Source organism: Cydia pomonella, chromosome 5 (assembly GCF_033807575.1).
Source record: "Cydia pomonella isolate Wapato2018A chromosome 5, ilCydPomo1, whole genome shotgun sequence".
Classification (NCBI taxonomy): Eukaryota; Metazoa; Arthropoda; class Insecta; order Lepidoptera; family Tortricidae; genus Cydia; species Cydia pomonella.
In genome coordinates, this window is record NC_084707.1 from 25533886 (window position 1) to 25556849 (window position 22964).

Sequence of the window (22964 nt, forward strand, 5' to 3'; positions counted from 1 at the left end):
AACTATGGGTCCAAAAAATATGAAAAAAATCGTAAAACAAAAAAAAATAAAAAGCTTAATAATGCAAAGCTTAATAGATACTTTTCATGAAAACTATAGTGAACATGATAAGTCCAGTCGTTTTTGAGTTATTACAAATCTTCTCTTCTTAGTACAAAGAGGTACAAAGCGCTGCAAAGGTACCCCCTTAAGCTTGTAATGTACATGATACCTACTTAATAATAACCGCCGTTTGGCCTATTTTGATGGAATGGTAACTACGAAACCCTACACTGAGCATGGCTCGACATGCTCTTAACGGTCCACGGCCAAAATAACTGGTATTTTCTATCTCTACGAGTGTTTAGCTCTGAGACCTTGCAAGGACACTTCGCTTACACTAGATTCTTTATATATGTATATAGGGAGTAGGTAATTATACCCAATGTTTCTTTTTACAAAGTCGGTAATAGATATGTTTCTTGAACCACAAATCCAATAGTATTTGTTGTTCTGGTCAATGTATCGTAACTCTTTGTTATGTCTACTTGTGTAGTATAAGTCTTTGCCAGTATGAAATAGCAAATCGATGTCTTGTTCATATGGGTTAACAGAAAAGATTTCTGGCGTACTACTTCCATATTTAAATCTATAAATATTTTTGTTATAATCGGCAACATACAAATCATGCGTAATCGGATCAACAGCCATCCCTGACGTACTCATCGTCTGGATCATTTTGATTTTCATGTCATCCAAGTAGAAGGCGGTATTCAGGTTGAAGTAGAGTTGGAGATAAAGCACGTTGTGCGTGCGGTCTATGGCGAGCTGGTCGGTGACATGGAAGCCCTCGATGAGGGTCTTCCGGGAGTAGCACCAGCCGTCCACGCACGCCTCGCAGTCGGCGCGCGCGCTCGCCGCGAGCGCACATAGTGCTACCAACAGCAGCTGGATCATGTTGAGTTCTGAAAGCATGTAGCTAAGTTATGTATATGACGACCGGTCTGGCCTAGTGGGTAGTGACCCTGCCTATGAAGCCGATGGTCCTAGGTTCGAATCCCGGTAATTGCATTTATTTGTGTGATGCACACAGATACATATTTGTTCCTGAGTCGTGGGTGTTTTATATGTATATAAGTGTGTATTTATCTATACAAGTATGTATATCGTCGCCTAGTACCCATAGTACAAGCTTTGCTTAGTTTAAAGCTAGGTTGATTTGTGTAAGATGTTCCCTAATATTAATTACCTAGTCTAGTCATAAATTCTGTTACAAAGTTAATTGCCTAGAGAAACTATAATTTTAAAGTTATTGAATATAGTTTTATATACCTAATAAAGGGACTAATAACTAATAAAAATGCCTACTATTTACTCCATGTCGTCATCCCTCGCCTCAATACATGCTTTTAAGGAATAGGCGAAGGGCCTAATTTACGGACCATTTTTTGGGAAATATAACATTCTTGTTCTGAAAAATTTTACTCAGGTGACCAATTTTTTTACGAATTTCAATGCATTCCTTGTTTGAATACAGACCCAAGGATGCGGCAGATGTAGTTAACAAAGTGATGCGAGGCTGTTAGCCCGTGTATTTTATGGTTTTGTGAGCAAACCCAGAGAAAAGGATCACTGAGCCCAATTTTTGCGAAAAATGTATCCGTTTTACTGACTACACGTGCCCGATTGTAACTAAATACCGTATTAGATGCTTAAGTTTAACCTATTTGCAACACCCATTTCCAGGATAAAAAAAAAAAATTTGCTAAAAAGCTCATACCTACCAAGACGTAACTCCTACTCGTATCCTGAATGTGAATTAATTATCAAAGGTTATTGAGGCAACTTACTGACTCTCGGTAAGTCAATGCTTGATCCTCTGAATAAAAAATGTTATGTACCTTAGAGAACCAGGCCTGTTCTACGCGACACATAAAAAAATGTTTGACACAGAAATTTTAAAAGATATGGGGTCCAAATTCCCGACGGAGGTGGTGAAAAGTCCTGCTAATTTTTGAGGCAGGTCGCTGCTTCATTAAATACACGTATTAACGTAAGAGATGGCAAAATCTAATCATCTTGACGCATATTAAATTCGTAATTAGATTGTCTATTATTAAATAAAATTTGATTCAATAACTTTAAATATATAGTCTCTAGAGACAATTAACTTTGTAACAGAATTTATGACCAGACTAGGCAATTCATTTATTATGGTATTTATATATTATTTTTGTATTTAGCAGAAACGTCTGCGAACGATACCACAAAGCATAAAAATAAATAAAAAGCTCAAACTCAGGACTCTGGATGACCAGCTCATCGCTCTGCCCACTGAGCTACCGAGGTGCCAGCGAATATTTCCACCATATCTTTCATTATATGCGCTTTAGAGGCGTCTAGTGACATCTACCGTAAGAGCTTTATACTTCTTAAACGGCTACCGGAGTTCCAAGTGGTATTGGAAATTCACCAGTGACGATGGGCCTCCCCATACTAAATTAATTTTGTATTAAGATGCCGTAGGATCAGAGAGCGGAGTTTAGCTTTGAATAAATTGAAAAGTGGAAAAATTACTGCCTTGCGTGAGACTAGAACTCACGGCCTCTGGATCGATACTTCATCGCTCTGCCAACTGAGCCATCAAGACGTCATCCATAGCCAGCAAATTTTCCCACCATATGAGTCTAGGGGACCTTAGCGACATCTACCGTAAAAACGTTACACCTCTTAAACGGCTACCGGAGTTCCAAGTCATATTGGAAATTCACCAGTTACGATGTGCTCCCATACAATTTTTTACAGGCAGAAACGTCTACGAAAGGTGCAAAAAAAATTAATTTAGAGAGCGGAGTTTTTAAAAAGTCGTAGCTCCTTTTAAGATTCCGTAGCCAAATGGCAAAAAACGGAACCCTTATGGATTCGTCATGTCTGTATGTCACAGCCAGTTTTTTCCGAAACTATACTGTTGAAACTCGGTACCTAAGTAGATGTATTCTGTGAACCGCATAAATATTTTCACACAAAAATAGACAAAAAACATTAAATTTTGGGGGTTCCCCATACTTAGAACGGAAACTCAAAAAAAAATTTTCATCAAACGCATACATATGGGGTATCTATGGATAGGTCTGCAAAAATGATATTGAGGTTTCCAATATATTTTTTTCTAAACTGAATAGATAGTTTGCGCGACAGATAGAGACACTTCCAAAGTGGTAAAATGTGTCCCCCCCCCTGTAACTTCTAAAATAACAGAATGATAAAACTAAAAAAAATATATGATATACATTACCTGCATGCAATGCAGGCATGCAAACTTCCACCTAAAATTGGTTTGAACGAGATCTAGTAAGTAGTTTTTTTTTTAATACGTCATAAATGGTATGGAACCCTTCATGGGCGAGACCGACTCGCACATGGCCGCTTTTTAGGGTTCCGTAGCCAAATGGCAAAAAACGGAACCCTTATAGATTCGTCTTGTCCGTCTGTCTGTCCGATTATGTCACAGCCACTTTTTTCCGAAACTATAAGAGCTATACTGTTCAAACTTGGTAAGTAGATGTATTCTATGAACCGCATTAAGATGTTTACACAAAAATAGAAAAAAAAACAATAAATTTTGGGGGTTCCCCATACTTAGAACTGAAACTCAAAAAATCTTTTTTCATCAAACCCATACGTGTGGGGTATCTATGGATAGGTCTTTAAAAATGATATTGATATTTCTAAACTGAATAGTTTGTGCGAGAGACACTTCCAAAGTGGAAAAATATGTGTGTGTGTCCCCCCCCCCCCGTAACTTCTAAAATAACAGAATGAAAAATCTAAAAAAAATATATGATATACATTGCCATGCAAACTTCCACCGAAAATTGGTTTGAACGAGATCGTAGTGTTTTTTAATACGTCATAAAATAAAATAAAAAAATTTTTTTTCGTCAAACCCATACGGTGTAGCTTTATTTAACGAATTTAAGCGCATTGTAATATGCCTATTTGAAAAAAAAAAGTGTATGTCAAACTTATACGCCTCATGTCTTCCAAAAATCTCCGAAAAGCATGTGGGATTTGCCTTTATTTTGTAAATTTAACTACACAAATAGATAGAGACAAAAACTCAACAAAACTGTATCGGAAACACAATTAGGCTAAAATAGCGTTTACGCCCTTTGAATCGAAAGCAATCAATATTTATTTTAAGGGGGGTTTTGACTGGATTTCCCACTGCGCAGATAAAACTCAGAGCCAGCCGGCCCGGATAAGACAGTCACACAAAAACATCGTGTGGCCACGACCTCCTTATCAGGGGTGATTCGCGAATATTCCATTGATAACTTTTAACTACTGGTACCTAACACACTTTAATAACGTGACTTTCTTGACCAATTTTGTCTATCGGTAGATTTCTGAATGCTGCAGTTTTGTTAGCAAGCTGGTCCTTCGAGCCGGACTCGCTGCAGTAAAAAGATTGTAATTTAAAGAGCTCCCTACTTTTTGAAGCGTTTATAATACACGGTGCTAAAAGGATAATATTCGCAAAAAGTTCGCCGGCGCCGTTACAGCCGCGTAACGGCCGGCTAGGAAAAAGTACAAGGTAGGCTGGGGGTACACTGGGACATAGAATAATAGTCTACACAAATTTACTAAGTCCCACAGTAAGCTCAATAAGGCTTGTGATGTGGGTACTTAGACAAAGATATACATAATATATACACATTTTTAAATACTTGAATACATAGGAACAAATATCTGTGCTCACAAATAAATGCCCTTACCGGGATTCGAACACAGGACCATTGGCTTCATAGGCAGGGTCACTACCCACTGGGCCAGATAGGATTTATTTTAATTTATTATTGTTTTTATGATGTAATTATTTATTTATTATTAGACACGCATTCTTTTCGCGCCAATATATAAAATGAACGAGATTTTCTGCTAGTGACTGCAAAATATTTAGCAACTTGAACGCCGCGCCGTAATTGTGAATACAAAAATCCGTCACCTGTGAGATTAAAGATTGGATTTCAAAATTTACAATAACATTTATTTTCCTGGTCTCTTCATTTCGTTACAAGGGATATTCTGATTATAATACGTTTTTTTATTAGCCTGTTTGAGTATCCCACTGCTGGGCAAAGGCCTCTCCCCTGATTTCTACGACTCCCGATTTGGTGTTTTCTCCGGCCAGTTGTTCAGGAAGCTGTCCAGGTCATCCCGCCATCTCCGCCTGAGCCTACCCCGTCCACGTCCCTCTACCGGCATCCACTTGGTGGCTATGCTAGCCCACGTCTCCGGATGCATGCGGTACACGTGACCGGCCCAGTCCCATTTTAGCCTAGCGGTTTTCTCGCCTACGTGAGCAATGCGGGTTTTAGGGCGCAGCGTGGAGTTTCTTATGCGATCAGTTACTTTAACACCTAGAATGCTGCACTCCATAGCGCGTTGGCAAACCGACAGTTTGAATTATAATACGTTAAGGCTTTAAAACTGATACACATTCAATCGCTCGCGCTGATTGTTGCGCGTGAACTCACCGAGAATTGTAATGCCATTTAGCGACACAATCACACTTACTGGTGCACTCTAGCACTGCACGTGTGTTGCACTGCAAGCCGTGTCTAGGTAGTATAAATGTTGTTAGGACAAAGTTATTTTAAATAGAACAACAATAATACTGCTCGCTGTGTGCCCCGGGCCGGTGCGAGCGCCCTAATTACTAGCCATTTATAACCGCGCGGACCGTCCGAGCGATTTTTATATTTTTTACGGCCACACGTAATATTTTCGCAGACACAGTTCCAACCCCGCTCAAGTTGAAATTTTTAATTGTCATTTGCGTAGAACGAACCTTTTTGAGTAGGTTTTTTAGTTTGCTGAAAAGATTTTGATATGCTTACAGTACGGTTTATAGCTCTTTGTTGTGTTTTTATTTATGTTTGATCTTTCTTTTTTTGTGCTTGTAACAAATGTGCATGCTACAATAAATATATCATTTTAAAGAGAATGTTTGAAAGTTTTAAAATTTGCTTCAAAATGTTTCTAGTGTGGTTTTTATACTATCATAAATACTTACAGGTACAAATGCGCAAAATTTGTTAAGTCTATGTAAAGAAGGTATATTTTATTGCAGATTTTTTTAGTGTTTTGATACAGAACTATTTAATAATACGACTTTCAGCTTCCGCACAGTGCCTCAGAACGACTAAACTGGTATATTAATTCTTCGAGTTTCGAAAGGACAAAAATGGCGAAAACATGAACGAACAAAATAGAAAGATAGATTAGATAACACTTATACAAAATCGTGTTCCTTCAATATTCGAGCCACCTACACTAGTGTCGGCGTCTAGTCGACTCTATGCTCGCGCAACGTTGGCGCAACAGCGCAGCGACGTCATTTTCCATAGCACCGACTAGACGACCACGCTCAAAAGACGCTAGTGTGGGGTGGCCCTTCAGGTTTTTGCGAGGTGGCGTAACAGTTGAAGGCTTACCCAAAATTACTGTTGTTGATAGAAGACGCCAATCGAAATTCATGTAAATAGTCACGTGATAGCCATAGCCATCGGTCATCGCAGTACATTTATTTTCGACTTAAACGTTGAGTTATTTAACTAAAGGTTTTAATTCCATCTATTATTTCAGTGTTTGACCACTCGTTAAAATGACTTTACGCCTGTTCAATAGATGGCGCTCAATATTGGAGCAACACGACTTTGTAGAGACACTGACAGTCTTCTTGTTTTATTGGTCCATGGCGAAAGAACGGGTATTTCCTTTCTCTACGAGTGTTTAGCTCTGGAACCAAATTGGACTGTCCTTGCAAGGACACTTCGCTTTCAGGAGATTCTTTGTATATTTCACCTATTTTACTGCAATTGCTTTTAAAATGAACGTGCCGTGGATTTTAATTTTACTGCAATTGCTTTTAAAATGAACGTGCCGTGGATTTTAATTTTACTGCAATTGCTTTTAAAATGAATGTGCCGTGGATTTTAATTTTACTGCAATTGCTTTTAAAATGAACGTGCCGTGGATTTTAATTTGAAGTTGTACAAGGTGGAATATTTTTTGATGTTTTCGGTCGGTAGGCACATTGTACTGAGCGTGATTACGGAAATAATTACATAATTTAGTAAAGGGCCAATTCGAACATACACTGACATCAGGATTATATTCAATTCATGCTATTTAGTTATCGTGCGTCTCGCCCACGATGATATCTAACTAAATAACATGATTCAAATACCATTCTGATGTCAGTGTACATTCGAATTGGCCTGTAAGCATAAAATTCATTAGTCCATTACATGCGATTTCACAATCATTTGTATTTGTTTTGGATATTTATAATGATGGTAATGATTCTCTCTATCTATTGTTGAAAGTCAACGAGCTCAACGAGGGGGAGGCGGGTTTAGGGTCGGCAACGCGCATATAACTCCTCTGGAGTTGCAAGCGTACATAGGCTACGGAGACTGCTTACCATTAAGCGGGCCGTATGCTTGTTTCCTACCGACGTAGTATAAAAAAAAGTCCTATCCAAACCATATTTTCGCCTTTTCTCTTCTACAGGCATATGTGATGAGCAGACTAAAAAAAATGTCTATCAAGTTTAAGTTTTTCCTTTTACTTTTATACATTCAATTATCCTTTTTATTGCATAAGTAAAAGGATTGACCACAATCCCACCTGATGGTAAGCGTCTATGCAGTCTATTTATGGACTCGCACTAGACAGGGCCAGGGCCGGGCCGGAGCCCCCAGCGCTTCGTTTTCTACGGAAAGCAGCACGTGATCACCGATCAGCCGTCATTGAAAATGATGTGTTGGACCCCTTGGCCCGCACCGGCCCGGTCCAGCGTGACTCATCCTTAATGGAGCATGCTTACTTAAGAGATGTCTATTCACTCTTGCTGTGAAAGGATTCAAGATTTTATGGTATTCTAGACCTCCACCAAACCCCCCACTCCGACGTTAAGCAAGTACCTACATTCCCGGGCGGCACCAGAAGGCCGGATGTGATTATCTGCCGGAAGCAGAGCAATGCACTTCCGGATCCGTGTCACCGCTACCCGCAATCCATGGAGTTAATTAAAAGCTTATTTTTCTAAGCTTTTCGCGTTACTTTTCAGTTAAGCTTTAAGCAAAGCACTGCAAACTAAAAGTTATCTCTATATAGCTAATTCTGTTTTTTGTACATTTACATACATTTTATTTAAAAAAACAATAATGCATTACCACCACCGCGGCGGGTTGAGGGATAACACGACTGTTTTATGTAGGTATTTATATCATTTAAATCGCCCTTTACAACTTCACACATCAGAAATGAAGAGACAGTACAGAGGATGTACCGCGGACATTCCACCGCTTATCAACAAAAGGGTGTATTCTTTTGAAAGAACACGGCAGATACGCCATTCTGTGTCTGTGAACAGTAGAAATCCGCATTAGTAATGTACAGTAGACGGCAACTGCACGCGAAGGATTGTTCCTCTTATGACTCGGGGTTCAGTTTAGTTACGAGTCGACAGTTAAGTCGTCCTTGTACGATACGGATAAAGTTTACATGCAAAGTAATGTTATAAAAATAATTTACTTTTATAGTATTTTATACAATCGTGATATAATAGAGAACTTTTCAGTCGAGTACAATTAGGCAACGAAGTTTGCTGAGTTGCCTAAGTGAGGTACGAGTTTGAAAAGCTTGATTACATCACTATTATACACAATACTTTTTCTACGAGTCATCAAAAATATATTTTTTTAGTATAAAACCTAAATAGGTAATGAAAATTGGTAAGTAGACAAAAAGACATACACGCGCGACCCTCCGCCTGCCCGTGCCCCGTTCTATGGGAACGCGGCGGCACGTGATTGGTAATTTTTTTTATAGTTGACTACAGCGTATCGAAATAAATTTTAACGTTGAGTTGAGAGCCCGTGCTTGAAAAGTACGCAATTGTAGTTTGGTATACGAAATCTTAATTCAAACATTACAGTCCACGAGTAGAAAAATGTTTTTTAAATGGTTGTGTGTTTTTATGCAAATTCAGTAATTTTCATATAATTATTTGTTTACCTTATAATTCGCTATATATTATAAGCTCCAAAATAATTATTATGACCAAGAGTTATTCCGATTTAAAAATATATTATGAATTTAAAATTGATTCGTAAGTTTAATAGTGATTCACTGAGTCCTGTACGTCATTTGTTAATGTTAATATACTATCTCCTCTATGTATTGGCATGAGCGAGAAACACGGGCGAATGATAACAAAATTACATCATTTTGACATCGAACTATAAGTTCGAGTTTGCCTCCATGAGGCTTATTCAGATAGTAATACACTTTTGAGACTGAGAAATTAAGTCCAGCCTTCATATCAAGAAAAAAAATCAGAATTGGGCTCCAGGAGGTCAATTTTAAATAAGCAATTTGTAATCGTTTTCAATTGGTTTTGACACGACCTTGGCGATCGTCTTGGTGCTTGACGAGCATCTCACTCGTGACTTTCACTTCATTCCGCATGTACCAATTAGTATGAGAGACCTTCTAGGTCGAACCAAACTAAGATCAAAACCTTAGCTGCATGATCTGCAAGCTCCATGTTAGTTCTACAGGCTACGAACGAATCCGAAGTCTACGATTGTTGCAATCGTACAATAACACTACCGTCATAGAGAAATAAAGTAAGCATAGTCACAAAGTAAATAGCGGCGGCGCGCGCCGGAGCAGAGAGTTCGCTCAGTACAAAGTGCCATTTTCGCCGCACGCACACGGACGTGACATTTACGTACACAGACGTTACATTTACAGGCGTTCTCGGGCACTCTAGGGCAGAGCTTAGTCGGGCTGTGCGCGCGCTGCTCACTTGACGTCCCCGCCGTTACGTAGGTCATGTACGTCAAAATGCAGTCTCTAAGGAATGTAAACATGATAAGATGTATGTATAAACGAATCGATGTATGTATGTCTGTAAACTTATATTACCTACTCCTTTTTAAAATTCGAAATTAATACAGAGGCAACCCTAGTGAGTCGGGCAAGTTTAGGTATGTATTTTCAAGTACGGCGGGAACGGACCTTCTGTTTATTTTTTATTTTGTGGCATAATGCTCAATCCATATGCTACATGAGATTTCTAACTTAATAATAATAATATTAAGTTGTATGGGAGGAATGGTAAAACGCCATATTGCTAATATAACAACCAGAACATAACAGGCGCATAATCAATATTTAATGATATCTAGTTATAATATATAATAATTTATAATTATTAGCAGGGCCCGTACATGACATGCGGTTCACGAAAAAATAACGTCACGCTACATAGAGGTTGATTCCAATTAGTCTTTTCGTAATAATTAATCATAATGTCAACCTCTTTAGTTAACTGATATTATTAGATACTTGACAATCAGTACAGAAAACCGTACTAGTATCGTACCGTGTTTCCCAAATCAATAAATAAACGTCCAACCGACTTTCATCTTATTATTATTCAACTAAATAATAGATTGTTAGTTTATTAAATAATACATAGTTTTTTGTTTTTAACAGCGTATTTTACGTAACATGTATTTACTACTCCACGTGTCTATCGTCGTTATCTTAATTTGTTGTGTTATAAAGAATATTCTTTGTATGTCAAATTACTTAAGCATGCAGTTGAGTGGAGTGATGCATTTGCACCACGCATAAACTTCTTTTAACAAATTTCAGTGGTGTATCTTAGTTTTAATTTATTTGTGTAATTTGTTGTGATATAAATAAATTAATAAAAAAAAAACTTAATTTTGTGTCAACGGCATAAAATGTACGGGCCCTGATTATTCGATTTTGTGCAAATACAATTTAAATTATATACGTGTCCATTTTGAATCTACGAATGCTATGCAGGTATAATCTTAACTGGATTAGCGCATTCGCTAATATCTAGTTATTGTTATGCGCTGATAATATTTTGCCGACCGGCACAAGCCAACAAAATGGTCAGAAGAAGATTAAACCTCTCAACAGCAACACCTGTCTACGGCCGCTCCAAATTATTGCGCGCCGGCGCGGTCACATTCCAGGCCCGGCCGCTAAACAACCGCTTTCTTAACGAATAGCTGTCTTAAAAGTATAAAGTGGTCACCAGAAGTGCAAAACTCTCGGCAGCAACACCTGTCCACGGCCGCTCCGAATTATTGCCGCGCCGGTGCCGTCACATTCCAGACCCGGCCGCTAAACAACCGCTTTCTTAATGAATAACTAGCTTATAAGTATAAAGTGGTTACAAGAAGAGCAAACCTCTCAACAGCAACACCTGTCCACGGCCGCTCCGAATTATTGCCGCGCCGGCGCCGTCACATTCCAAGCCCGGCCGCTAAAGGACCGCTTTCTTAACGAATAACTAGCTAGTATGGGTCCCTTGTTTACTTTTCAATATACCCAGTTTTTTTAAATGGCTTTCATTAAATTCATGATGATTTCGCTAATTTCAAAAGTGTGCGCAGTGGTCCGGTATAGTTGCTTTTAGTGAAGTTATAGTTGGTCTTTACAGAGAGACAAGATGGATTGCCAGATGTCGACTAATGAATGGTTAAACGTGTTTTATGATTAATTCTTCATTAGCTGCACACTTCCATATTAGTTCACTGTTCACTGATATGTTCACTGGAATTTCTGGAGTTTATTTGGCTTATTGTTTTTCTTGGATTACCCCATTTTAAAAGTTTCATTAAACACGATGTATAACTTAGGAATATGAAGTGTATTTAAAGCAATTAAAGTAAGTTTCAAAGTGAAATTATAATTCCGTTTCTTATCATATTAAAATCCGTTATATCATACATAATATACAATACAAAGAAACATTTCAATTTAACTTAAATATAAACTAATGTTTCTGCTACTATACTTGCCGCAAAACTAAGTGGCGAGTCATAATGTTATTTTTTTATTTTTTTTTATTTTATTTTTTTTATTCATTTTAATTAACACAGTATAACAGTTAAAACTAAAGCACTGTGAAATTACATATTGAATACTGAATTATCTCTTTCACTATTAAATGGTCTTAAATAGGGTACAGGAGATAGCATTATGAAGTCGCCAGTTAGTTTTGCGGCAAGTATTGTCAACACAGCGATATTCAAAACATTTCACTAGAAGCTATTTGTTGAACCTTTCCCAGTATTCTAAAATAAAAGATCCACTGTTACAACCGAGACGAACGAACAGGCCAATTCGAACGTACACTGACAGAATGGTATTTGAGTCATGTTATTTAATTATCGCGCGTCTCGCCCCCGCTTATATTGTCCGGTGAAATGTACGATAACTGAATGACAACAGTTATATATCATTCCGATATCAGCGTACGTTCGAATGGGCCTGAGAATCGCTCGCTCCAACTTTGAGTGACAACTCAGCGGTTCCGCTCAAAACTATTACAGCTTTCGAGTCAATAAACTGCGAACCGCTTTTCATTTACATTCGGCCGATGTCCAACGTAGTGCGAACTATAAATCGGTCCTGCGACTCTATCCCAGCTTCTCCACCAACTTTCTTAACAAACACATCGCTGCATACGCTTTACATTACTGCTCAGTCTTAAGTTAAAACTAACCGTGTTTGAACTAAAGGAGTAATGGATGCATACGTAAATTGGTGAGGGATGTTTTCATGTTCAATTCGCGTAAGGGAACGATAAATTCGACCCTTTGAGTTTATCGCTGATCAGAAAGAAACAATATGAAGAGAGAATCCGCCTCCGCCGACCGCCCCGTATAGATTTGTAGGAATTGCCATTGGATATAAATGCATTGATAAATAATGTTTATTTGATTTCGAATGAAATGTTTAAAGGACAGTTAAAGTGTAAGAAAAACATTAAAAACAAAGTCTGTTAATAATTGGTTATTTTTAAGTTTTAGGAATCCTTATTAGATTATTGAGTGATAACGAAGGTCCCGAGTTCAGTATGGGTAAGCTATTATTATTTTCCTCTACAGGTCGCATGTAATAACCGATTCTTATGAATCTTTGTGAGCAAGTTCTATAACTCAGCACATATAGATTTTATTCGGAAGTTTACACAACCACTATTAATATAATTTTTCATTTCTCATGCTCTGAAAGTGGGTCGTAGTTGTACTAAAAAGTGTACAGAAAATGGTACGTTTTTGCTCTAGAGCACTGTACTTTCTAAGTACGTTTTTTACGATAAGCAATCGACATCTTTGTTTAAAATGGATATTTTGTACAATTTCCATTCTGATAATTAACTCTCCAATCCATAAATAACGATATTTTTACCTAAATTGTTAATTGAAAATATACTTAGCCGTGTTTTTTTTTTAAATACAAATGTATTTTTCTTTCCTCGTAAGTATTGGAAATGAAGAGTACAGTGTTTAAGGGGTGAAAGGCACTATTTCAGTTTCAGACTATTACAGCGCCAAACTACCTCGACAGAAATGGGTACCTTTCAACCCTTGGTTAACAATCTACTCGTACGAGTACTATATACATATAACCTGTACAAGTAAAACACAAAGTTTTCAAATGTTCTGCTTATTTCGCTATACGCTATTATAAATCGTATGACTGGGTCCGAGAGTTTTGATTTCATTCGCCAGTGCTCGAACCCGATTTAGATATTAATTCCAATGCCTTTTCAGATAAGGAACAATGAATGCGGTCGGATTTTCTTATTTGAATAGCGAATATAATTCATGTCACAAATGCATAGGTATGCTGTTCTATCCTTTGAATTGGGAGGAGCCATTACAGGTAATAGCAAATCATCGAATTTAAATCGTCGTGAGACATACTAACATTAAACTAATTTTACGATTCTCACGTGTTTTTAGTCACTCGCGCGATGTTTCGGAGATTCTAGGTCTCCTTTCTCAAGCACTAACAGTGCGAGCAGCGCTCACGACGGCCGTGCTTCGCGTACTGCTGCGCGCCGCGTCGCACGCTGCGCGCGCGTTCAGTGACAAAAACACGTGAGTGTAAACCCTAAAATTAGTTTAATAGCAAATCAGTTTTATGACTTGTGTCCAAAATAATAAAAAATAATAATAATTCAGCCGATATACGTCCCATTGTTGTGGCAGCTGTCACGTGAAATGTTTGTAGAAACTTTTGGAAGGTTAGCGCCTTAACTTATTTAGAAATGTAACATTAAAGGAATAAATATAAGGTAAAACTTTTAGAATTCATTTTTATTTCCACCGATTACTGACCAAAAAATAACCGACTAAAATGTATAACGCCATATTAGTATGGTCCTATTTTTTACCGGCCATGTCACAAGTGATTGTCGAATAGAGGCACGCATAAATCTACGTACACACGGAACCGTAAGGGACCCGGTCCTGAATCTCGGTACCGGATGATTTAGGGACTGACTTTCTTTTTACTTTTTATCTTTCTGGCACATTTGCCGCGTCCTCAGCTGACTTTGAAAATACTTAAAGGGCTTATGTGGATGAATAACTTTGAGTCTTAAGATCTTTATATTTTGAGTGTATCCCTATTAAATTATTTTATGAAAACTGAGAGTTCAGTTTTTTCTGGCCTATGGTGTTTTCTACCGGACAAAGGTCTTCGTCATATTTTAAAAAATATGACTGTTTGAAGAATAATAAGTCGCAGTGGAATTTAGAGGAATATATTCGATTCATAAAACACAGATGATTGACGGTTGATTGTACAGACATTACAATAACAACGGTTTCATAGCAACCTACCAACACTTCCTCTCAAGCAACCATCCATCATCATGTGAACACCCACAGCATCATCAAGCACTCAAGTCTAAACCTAAACCAGACACACACCTTTCAAACTTAACGCGAGGCAATGGCTTAGTTAAGACATCGGCCAGATTATCTTCAGTCGGGATGTACTCCAACTGAATCAACCCCTCATTGACGCAATGACGAACGAAATTGTACCTAATATCAATATGTTTCGTCCGCCAGTGAGAAACAGAATTGTTCGCCAACGCCATGGCGCTCTGGTTGTCTACAAACAACTTGACACTCTTAGAGTGCCCCTTTTTAATCACGTGACTCACTAACCTCTGGAGGTATACAGCTTCCTTGGATGCTTCAGATAATGCGACGAATTCTGATTCACTTGAAGAAAGTGACACGCAGTTCTGCTTTCTGCACTCCCAGGATATCATATTTGGTCCAACTTTAAACATGTACCCTGAATAAGACTTTCTGTCTCTTATGTCGCCTCCCCAGTCAGCATCAACGTAACCTGTAATTAAATAATTGTTACGTTCACCTTTTGACTTCCGAAATAGAAGGCCTAAGTTACATGTTCCCTTTATGTAACGTAGAACACGCTTAGCCGCCTTCATGTGTACAAATCGGCAACATGAATTATATTGGGCTAAGAAGCTCACAGCCGCCGAGATATCGGGCCTCGTGTTACAGGCTAGGTAATTCAATGCACCAACCAAAGACTGGTATCGTAATTGTTCTTGGCGATTCAACTCCTTACCACCCCCATCTGCCAAAACCTTATGCAGATCCAGTTCTAGCGGAGTTTTCACTGGTTTGCATTGATCCATACCATGATCCTTTAGAACGGTTTCGATAAACTTCCTCTGATGTAGGAAAAACGTACCTTCTTTTCCTCGTTCTAAACTCATGCCTAGACATTGTCGAGCTTCCTCTAAATCCTTCACTTTGAAGTATTTCCGCAAACCGCTCAACAATTCCACCTTACTATTAATATTTTCAAAAAATATTATAAAATCGTCAACATAAAGACATATAAAAATATCGTCTTTAAAATATAAACAACTATCGTACTCGGAACGTTGAAATGACATTGACAACAAAACATCATTAACTTTTTCGTTCCACGAGCGACTTGCTTGTTTAAGGCCATATATTGCCTTTTGCAATAAACAAACTTTTGATTTCTGACCTTCGCTGTCAAAACCTTCCGGTAATCGCATATAAACTTTTTTCGCGTAAATCGCCGTTTAGAAACGCAGTATTTACATCGAAATGATGCACCTGTAAATCATTTTCTGCAGCCAACGCCAGCAATAACCTTAGAGTCGATCTTCTTACGACGGGAGAAAATGTTTCAAAATAATCCACACCGTACGACTGCGTGAAACCTTTTGCAACAAGTCTGGCTTTGTATGTCAGGTTTCCATCGGCGTCATACTTGTATTTGTATATCCATTTATTTCCTACTACTTTGGCTTCTGGCGGTTTATCAACAACCTTCCAAACGTCGTGTTCCTTCATAGACTCCAACTCACGTTCCATTGCTGCTTGCCACTCATGACTGTCAGGTCTCTGTAATGCCTCCTTGTATGATCGGGGCTCTTCCTCTATATTGCAGGTACTACGGTAGCAATATAGCCCGCTATGTGCACTATGTAACCTATTCCGTAGAGGATACCTAGGTTCTGCCTCATTGTGCATATCAGCCACTCTTGGTTCTTCGTTACGATCTTCAATGGCCGGTTCTTGTCCAGATGCTTCATTGAGTACTTCGGGCTCAGCTGTACTAGTAGTTTCCGCGCAAGCTACTACGGGTACACCAGCTATGTCCGAGCTCTCTACAGCATCTTCATAGGACTCCTCTGCCATTGACGTATTCGGAACCTTTGAGGAACGACCGATTTCCCATACAACATCATTGTCTTCATCTTGAACAGTCCTCTGAGATGATTTTAACTTTACATTTGAACCAGTATCTGATGCCTTTAAATCAGAACCTTCAATAAATGTAACATCTCGACCTGTTATAATCTGCCTAGGATTGCTAAGATCTGCAAAGCGATAGCCTTTAGTATCTTCGCAATAGCCGACGAAAATATATTGCTTTGCCTTAGCGTCCCATTTCTTTCTCTTTTCCTTTGGAATATGCACATAGGCCGTTGAACCAAATACTCTTAAATGATCCAACCTTTGTACTTTCCCTGTCCACAGTTCTTCCGGAATCTTTCCATTATTGGCGCTATGAGGCAGTCTGTTTTTGACATATACAGCTGTGTTACAAGCTTCCGCCCAAACTTCTTATTTAAGCCTTTATCCATAAGCATGGTCCGTGCCATCTCTGTAATCGAACGCAGGGACCTCTCCGCGACTCCGTTCTGTTCTGCCGTGTAGGGAACTGTCAACTGGTGCCTTATTCCCTTGCTGGAAAGAAATGCATTAAAATCTTTATTAATAAACTCGGTCCCATTGTCCGTCCTCAGTCGTTTGACTGTCAAACCTGTCTCATTCTCCACATGCGTCACAAAATCCTTAAAGAAACTCAAAGTTTGTGACTTTTCCTTAAGAAAATAAACAAACATTTTCCTAGTGAAATCATCCACAATGATGAACATGTAATGAGCACCTCCGTAAGAACGTTCCGACATTGGTCCGCACAAATCGGCATGTAATAAGCCGAGTTTGTCATCTGCTCGTCCTGCTTCACCCTTTGGAAAAGGTAATCTATGTGCCTTACCTCTTATACAAGCGACACAAGGTTCCATTACGCTTTTACCTCCAAGTTCGATCTGTGTAAGCTTCCGTAAATCGCTCAGATTCACATGACAAAGCCTCCGATGCCAAAGCGCCAACGAGTCCTCAACCTGAACTGTAGCCAAAGCCCCTTCTATAACAGGAAAACAGTCATCCAACTTATAGATACCTGAGACTTCACTAGCAGTCACCACAAGTTTACTCGTAATTTGGCCTATCGACCGGTGAAACATCTTACAACCATCAGAATCAAATATCAACTTCCACCCATTCTGCACTAACTTCGATATCGATAAAAGATTAACTTTCAAGTCGGGTACATAATAACAATCTTTTATAGGTAACAAAACTCCTTTTAAACTTACCATAATGTCACCCTTACCCTCACTTGACATTTTGTCATCATTCGCACATGTCACAACATTCTTATCAGTTATCATAAAGTCTCTAAACCAGTGCTTCTGAAAACTCATGTGGTTCGATGCACCGCTGTCCAGATAAAACGACGAGGGGCTGAAGGAATCGTGTACCGATAGTGAACAGTGTAAAGCAACTTTCTTCGACTTTGAAGAAACCGTTGATACGCCTTCGCTATCCATTTCCTTCACCAGCTTCGGGCAATCTGACTTCTTGTGACCCTTCTTGCCACATCTAAAGCACTTGAGCTTTAATACTGAATGTTGACCTTGTTTCTTTGCTACTAACGCCGAATTCGCAACTGATGAATCATTCGAAGAACTCTGGCCGGAATCCTCTTGTAGCAGCTTCTGACGGACATTTTCAGAGGTAAGCTTCATACCTGAGTGTTCTAATGCCATCCGCAATGGTCTATACTCATCAGGTAGACCTCTCAATAGAACTACGGCTATCAAATCGTCATCAAAGCTCTGATTGATCTCTTTCAGCTTTTGAGCGTGGCTCATCACGGATGCAACGTATTCATGCATAGACTTGTGATTTTCTAGCTTTTCATCCAAGAGATTATTCATTAAAGATATCCGCCGGTTAATACCTTTATCTTCGAATATAGCTGCCAACGCGTCCCACACCTCCTTAGCGTAAGATAGATTTTGCACATACGGGTATAGATGCGGCTCCAGATGTAGACATATTAACGTGAAAGCCTCCTGATCCTTCTCTATTTCTGCAGAATCTTCTTTATTCGGTAGTGTTGACGTGTACTTGAAACATTTTTCGCGAACGAGTAGCATTTTAATTGCGAATTTCCATGACGTATAATCTTCTAATCCGTTTAATTTAGTGACAGAAAATTTTGTAAACTGGGACATGACCTGAAGAATAATAAGTCGCAGTGGAATTTAGAGGAATATATTCGATTCATAAAACACAGATGATTGACGGTTGATTGTACAGACATTACAATAACAACGGTTTCATAGCAACCTACCAACACTGTTGTTCACCCTACACTCGCCAGATGAGAAATTATGAGAATTACACATGTCCGTACCTTGTTTAGAGAGTACTGCCCTAACTGACACAGCCAGTATTGTAATCTTGGCGTTGACATCTCGAGTGAACTCTAGTTCCGCGGCCATTTAGAGGATAAGGCCAAATTAGCTTGAAAAAAGCTCGGTGTGCTCAACAGATCAGAGGCAGTATTTCACAGAGACCCACCGCCTACAGCATTACAAGGCGCAGGTTGGCCCATAATTGTATCTCTCAATATTCCGGTTATATTTCGTTTTTTGACCATCAAAATCTAGAATTTATGGTTAATTTGAGGTTAATTTCCATTGAGTACGCTCCAGTTTGTTCTGGGCCCAATTGCTTTATAAATTCGACGGTCTCCTTTAAACTGCATTTTGTAACTTTTTCAAATCAATTGCATTCATATGATCATCCCGCAAAAAGTTTGGACCCGGGTACGTCCTTAAACTACCCCCAAAAGAGAGGTATGGGCATTGTGAATGTCATCTCGCTTTGTGTGGTAGGGCACAGCACAGCGGATGTCATTCCAGATCTAGAGCAGAGCCCAACTGGGGAAGTACCTCCACCATACAAAAAACCGCAGCCAAATAACACTAGACCCTACTCATAGTGTTGTGTTCCTGCCGGTGAGTAAGTTAGCCAGAGCTCAACGAGGGGGGGAGGGGTTTAGGGTCGGCAACGCGCATGTAACTCCTCTGGAGTTGTAGGCGTACATAGGCTACGGAGACTGCTTACCATCAGGCGGGCCGTATGCTTGTTTGCCACCGACGTAGTATAAAAAAAAGTTTATTTAAAGAGTATAAGATTCGCACTCTTCCGAGTGTTTACATACGAGTATTAAGCGCATACTTACATGCGCTTAATATGTAAACATACATGTTAGGGCTAACGTGGATCAATACGCTACCCATTCGCAGGCCCGTCGTCCCGCGGTGCAGGCTCGCAAGGGCCCGAAAGTCACTTGGGATCTTAGGCGTAAATTTGTATAACTTGCTACCTGAGGAAATAAAACTAGCAAAAACTAATAAAACGATTGACCAAAATCTTAAAGCAATGTTAACTGACTTAGCATGCTACAGCATCGACGAATTTGTTGAATAGTGCACGATTCAACCCTAAGTAATTTATATATGAACACATTTTAAATTTTTTACTTGTAATTGGTTTGAATGAGATCTAGTAAGTACTTCTTTTTAATACGTCATAAATGGTACGGAACCCTTTAAGGGCGAGTCCGACTTGCACATGGCCGCTTTTTTAATAGTATTTTATAAAATCGTGATATAATAGAAAGCTTTTCAGTCGAGTAATGAAGCTTTGCTGAGTTGCCTAAGTAACGTACGAGATTGAAAAGCTTGATTATATCACTATTATTGTATGCAATACTTTTTCTACGAGTCATTTAAAATAACATTGTATAATCTATAAAAACCTAAATAGTTAATAAAAATTGGTGAGTATCATTTAAGTAGCCAAAAATGTAGCACAAAAGACCCAAACGCGAAGATATAACATATAAGAGATGAGATGTGATGAGAAGAGAAGAACGCACCTATGTATGTGTATATACGAAATACTCATAGGTGTTCCAAAAGTCATTAAAATATAACATACCATTTTCCAGTTTTCATGTTGTATACAATAAATCTACTCTGTATTACACTTATGAATCGACAATTACTTTGTCACAATCTCAGATCATAGGTCACAATCCTTATCTCCAGGTCGCGTATAAGTAGCTTGGCAGCGCTCCGAGCTAACACAAACTTCAGTTCGGGGCATCGCAACAGTCTTTTCCTTTTGCCCGTTTCTTCTAATTTATTTACAATATACAAGTAAGTATAACAGGAAACTTTGCATTACCTTTTATTTTTTATATTTGTACCTTTTATTTTACTCAATTATTGACTCAAATTGTGGCCGCTATATTACAAAAGTCATTAAATCGTAAAGCGCTCCTGTGTCCATCTGCATTTGGCCATTTTTATTCGTGATGTTCCCTATTTTTACTTATATTCTTGAACCTGTGGCTTCTAACAATGATAGCACCAGTCGATCAGGAGATAGGATGATGCACTTTAAAATTTAATCCGTATTAAAATAAATCATACATGAGTTGGATGGTCAGATCATCTGACTCAGATGGTAGTCGCTTTCGTAAAACCTACCCCTATATATACAGTAAGCTGTAGTGTAAGTGTGGCTGTGAGCTATGGCAAAAGCCGAAATAATGCAAGGAAGAAGATGACTAAAGCAATCATGCAACATGAATTTCATTACTTAACATCAATTTTTTAATTTTATTTGTTTTCTAGGATGATCACTTGCTGCTGTATGTTGCTGTTGCTTGTCACTCTGGTGACGGGAGCGAGCTCTGACTGCGACGCCTGCGTCGCGGGCCGGTGCCACTTCCGAAAGCCCATCTTCACTGGATTCCCCGTAACGGACCAGCTCGCCATCGACCGCACCGAAAATATCCTGTATCTACAGCTTTATGAAAATCAGAATATTGCCATCTTTCTAGATGACCTGCAAATCAGATTGGTTAACGTGATGAGAACCTCAGGAAGAGCGTTTGACCAGCAATCCAGGGTATTATATTTAGGTACTAAAGAAGTTAACGATACATTTTATAAGTATGATATAGTTAGTAATAAAACAGAAGCTATTTCAATAGAGGATCATGACAGAAAACCCGATTTTATGTTTTATGGTTACAATCGCTTGCACTTTATAGATAAAAACAGACATAGTATGTACTTTTATAATACCGCGGAAAACTCAGTTTATCATTATAACATGTTAGTAAATAACTCAATCAGCCATTTTGTTTTTAGTGGGAAGAACCTTTTAATTGTATCTAATGAAACTTTATATTATTACGATATTGATGATGACGGTGTGACTGAAATTAGAAATGGGAACTATGTGCTATCTGTGGACAAAAATGATAATGTATATTTAGGAAATTCAACTGACAGGACAATTTATAAGCGAGATAGTAGCACGGGAGCGTTAGATTTATATGCGTATTATAATTCTGGCTTGATAGAGGACTTTGTGTTTGAAAAAAATGACCATGTAGTATTTCGGGAAGCGGACGGCAGCGTGGCGCAGTGGGTGCCCACTTTCCCCCAGAAGCTTTGCTCCGTCGAACCCCCACACTCTGGCTACTTTATTCGACAAATGGAAAATGTTGACGACTCCTGTATTAACTGATCTTCCATCTGTGTTTGGGCAGTATTTTGGGCATATTTTCCATATCTTTTTGGTTTTTTTGAAAAGAATTTTTCCTTTAAAAAGAAGTCGTGTGCTTTTTTGAATCACAATTTTATTAACACACCAATATTTCAAAGATTAATTTTGTAAAATCATAATTATTCTAGCGTAGTCAGCTTAGCTACTTCTAAGCAGGTGAGGTATTCAAAATGTTCTGCACACAACTTATTCTTTAAACTAAACTAAAAGCGTAAAGTCACACCTGCTGAGTTACTTCTGCTGCTGACTGGTCTACTTTCTCTAAGTATGAATATGTAGCTTGATTTACCTACTTATTTATTTTTAACTGAAATAAACTTTTTTTATATAATGTAACTTTTAGATTTTTTTTTATACGATTCCTGTTTGCCTTGTTTGATGACGACATTTTAAACTGAAAATCAAAACGGAGGAGATTCTGTGAGCATTAATTGAAATGTTTTGAGTTCTATCTTTTTTTTAGGGTTCCGTACCCAAAGGATCAAACGGACCCTATTACTGAGACTTCACTGTCCGTCCGTCTGTCACCAGGCTGTATCTGATGAACCATAGACAGTTGAAATTTTCACAGATGATGTATTTTTGTTGCCGCTATAACAACAAATAAAAACAGAATAAAATAAATATTTAAGGGGGCTCCCATACAACAAACATAATTTTTTTGCCGTTTTTGTAAATAATGGTACGGAACCCTTCGTGCGCGAGTCCGACTCGCACTTGCCCGGTTTTTTATCTTATCACCAACAAGCTTTC

At 38.6% G+C, this 22964-nt stretch overlaps 1 protein-coding gene across 1 annotated transcript; it reads left to right on the forward strand.

The window, feature by feature from the left end:
* Positions 1-20682: 20682 nt before the first annotated feature.
* Positions 20683-22547, forward strand: LOC133518337 (uncharacterized). Its single transcript, XM_061852008.1, has 2 exons — positions 20683-20788; positions 21269-22547. The coding sequence occupies exon 2, from the start codon at positions 21270-21272 to the stop codon at positions 22170-22172; it is 903 nt and encodes a 300-aa protein (XP_061707992.1). The 5' UTR covers positions 20683-20788; position 21269; the 3' UTR covers positions 22173-22547.
* Positions 22548-22964: the final 417 nt, after the last annotated feature.

What these genes read in the sequence shown, in the direction of transcription:
- LOC133518337 (XM_061852008.1), top strand. Translation starts at nt 21,270, where the DNA reads ATGATCACTTGCTGCTGTATGTTGCTGTTGCTTGTCACTCTGGTGACG.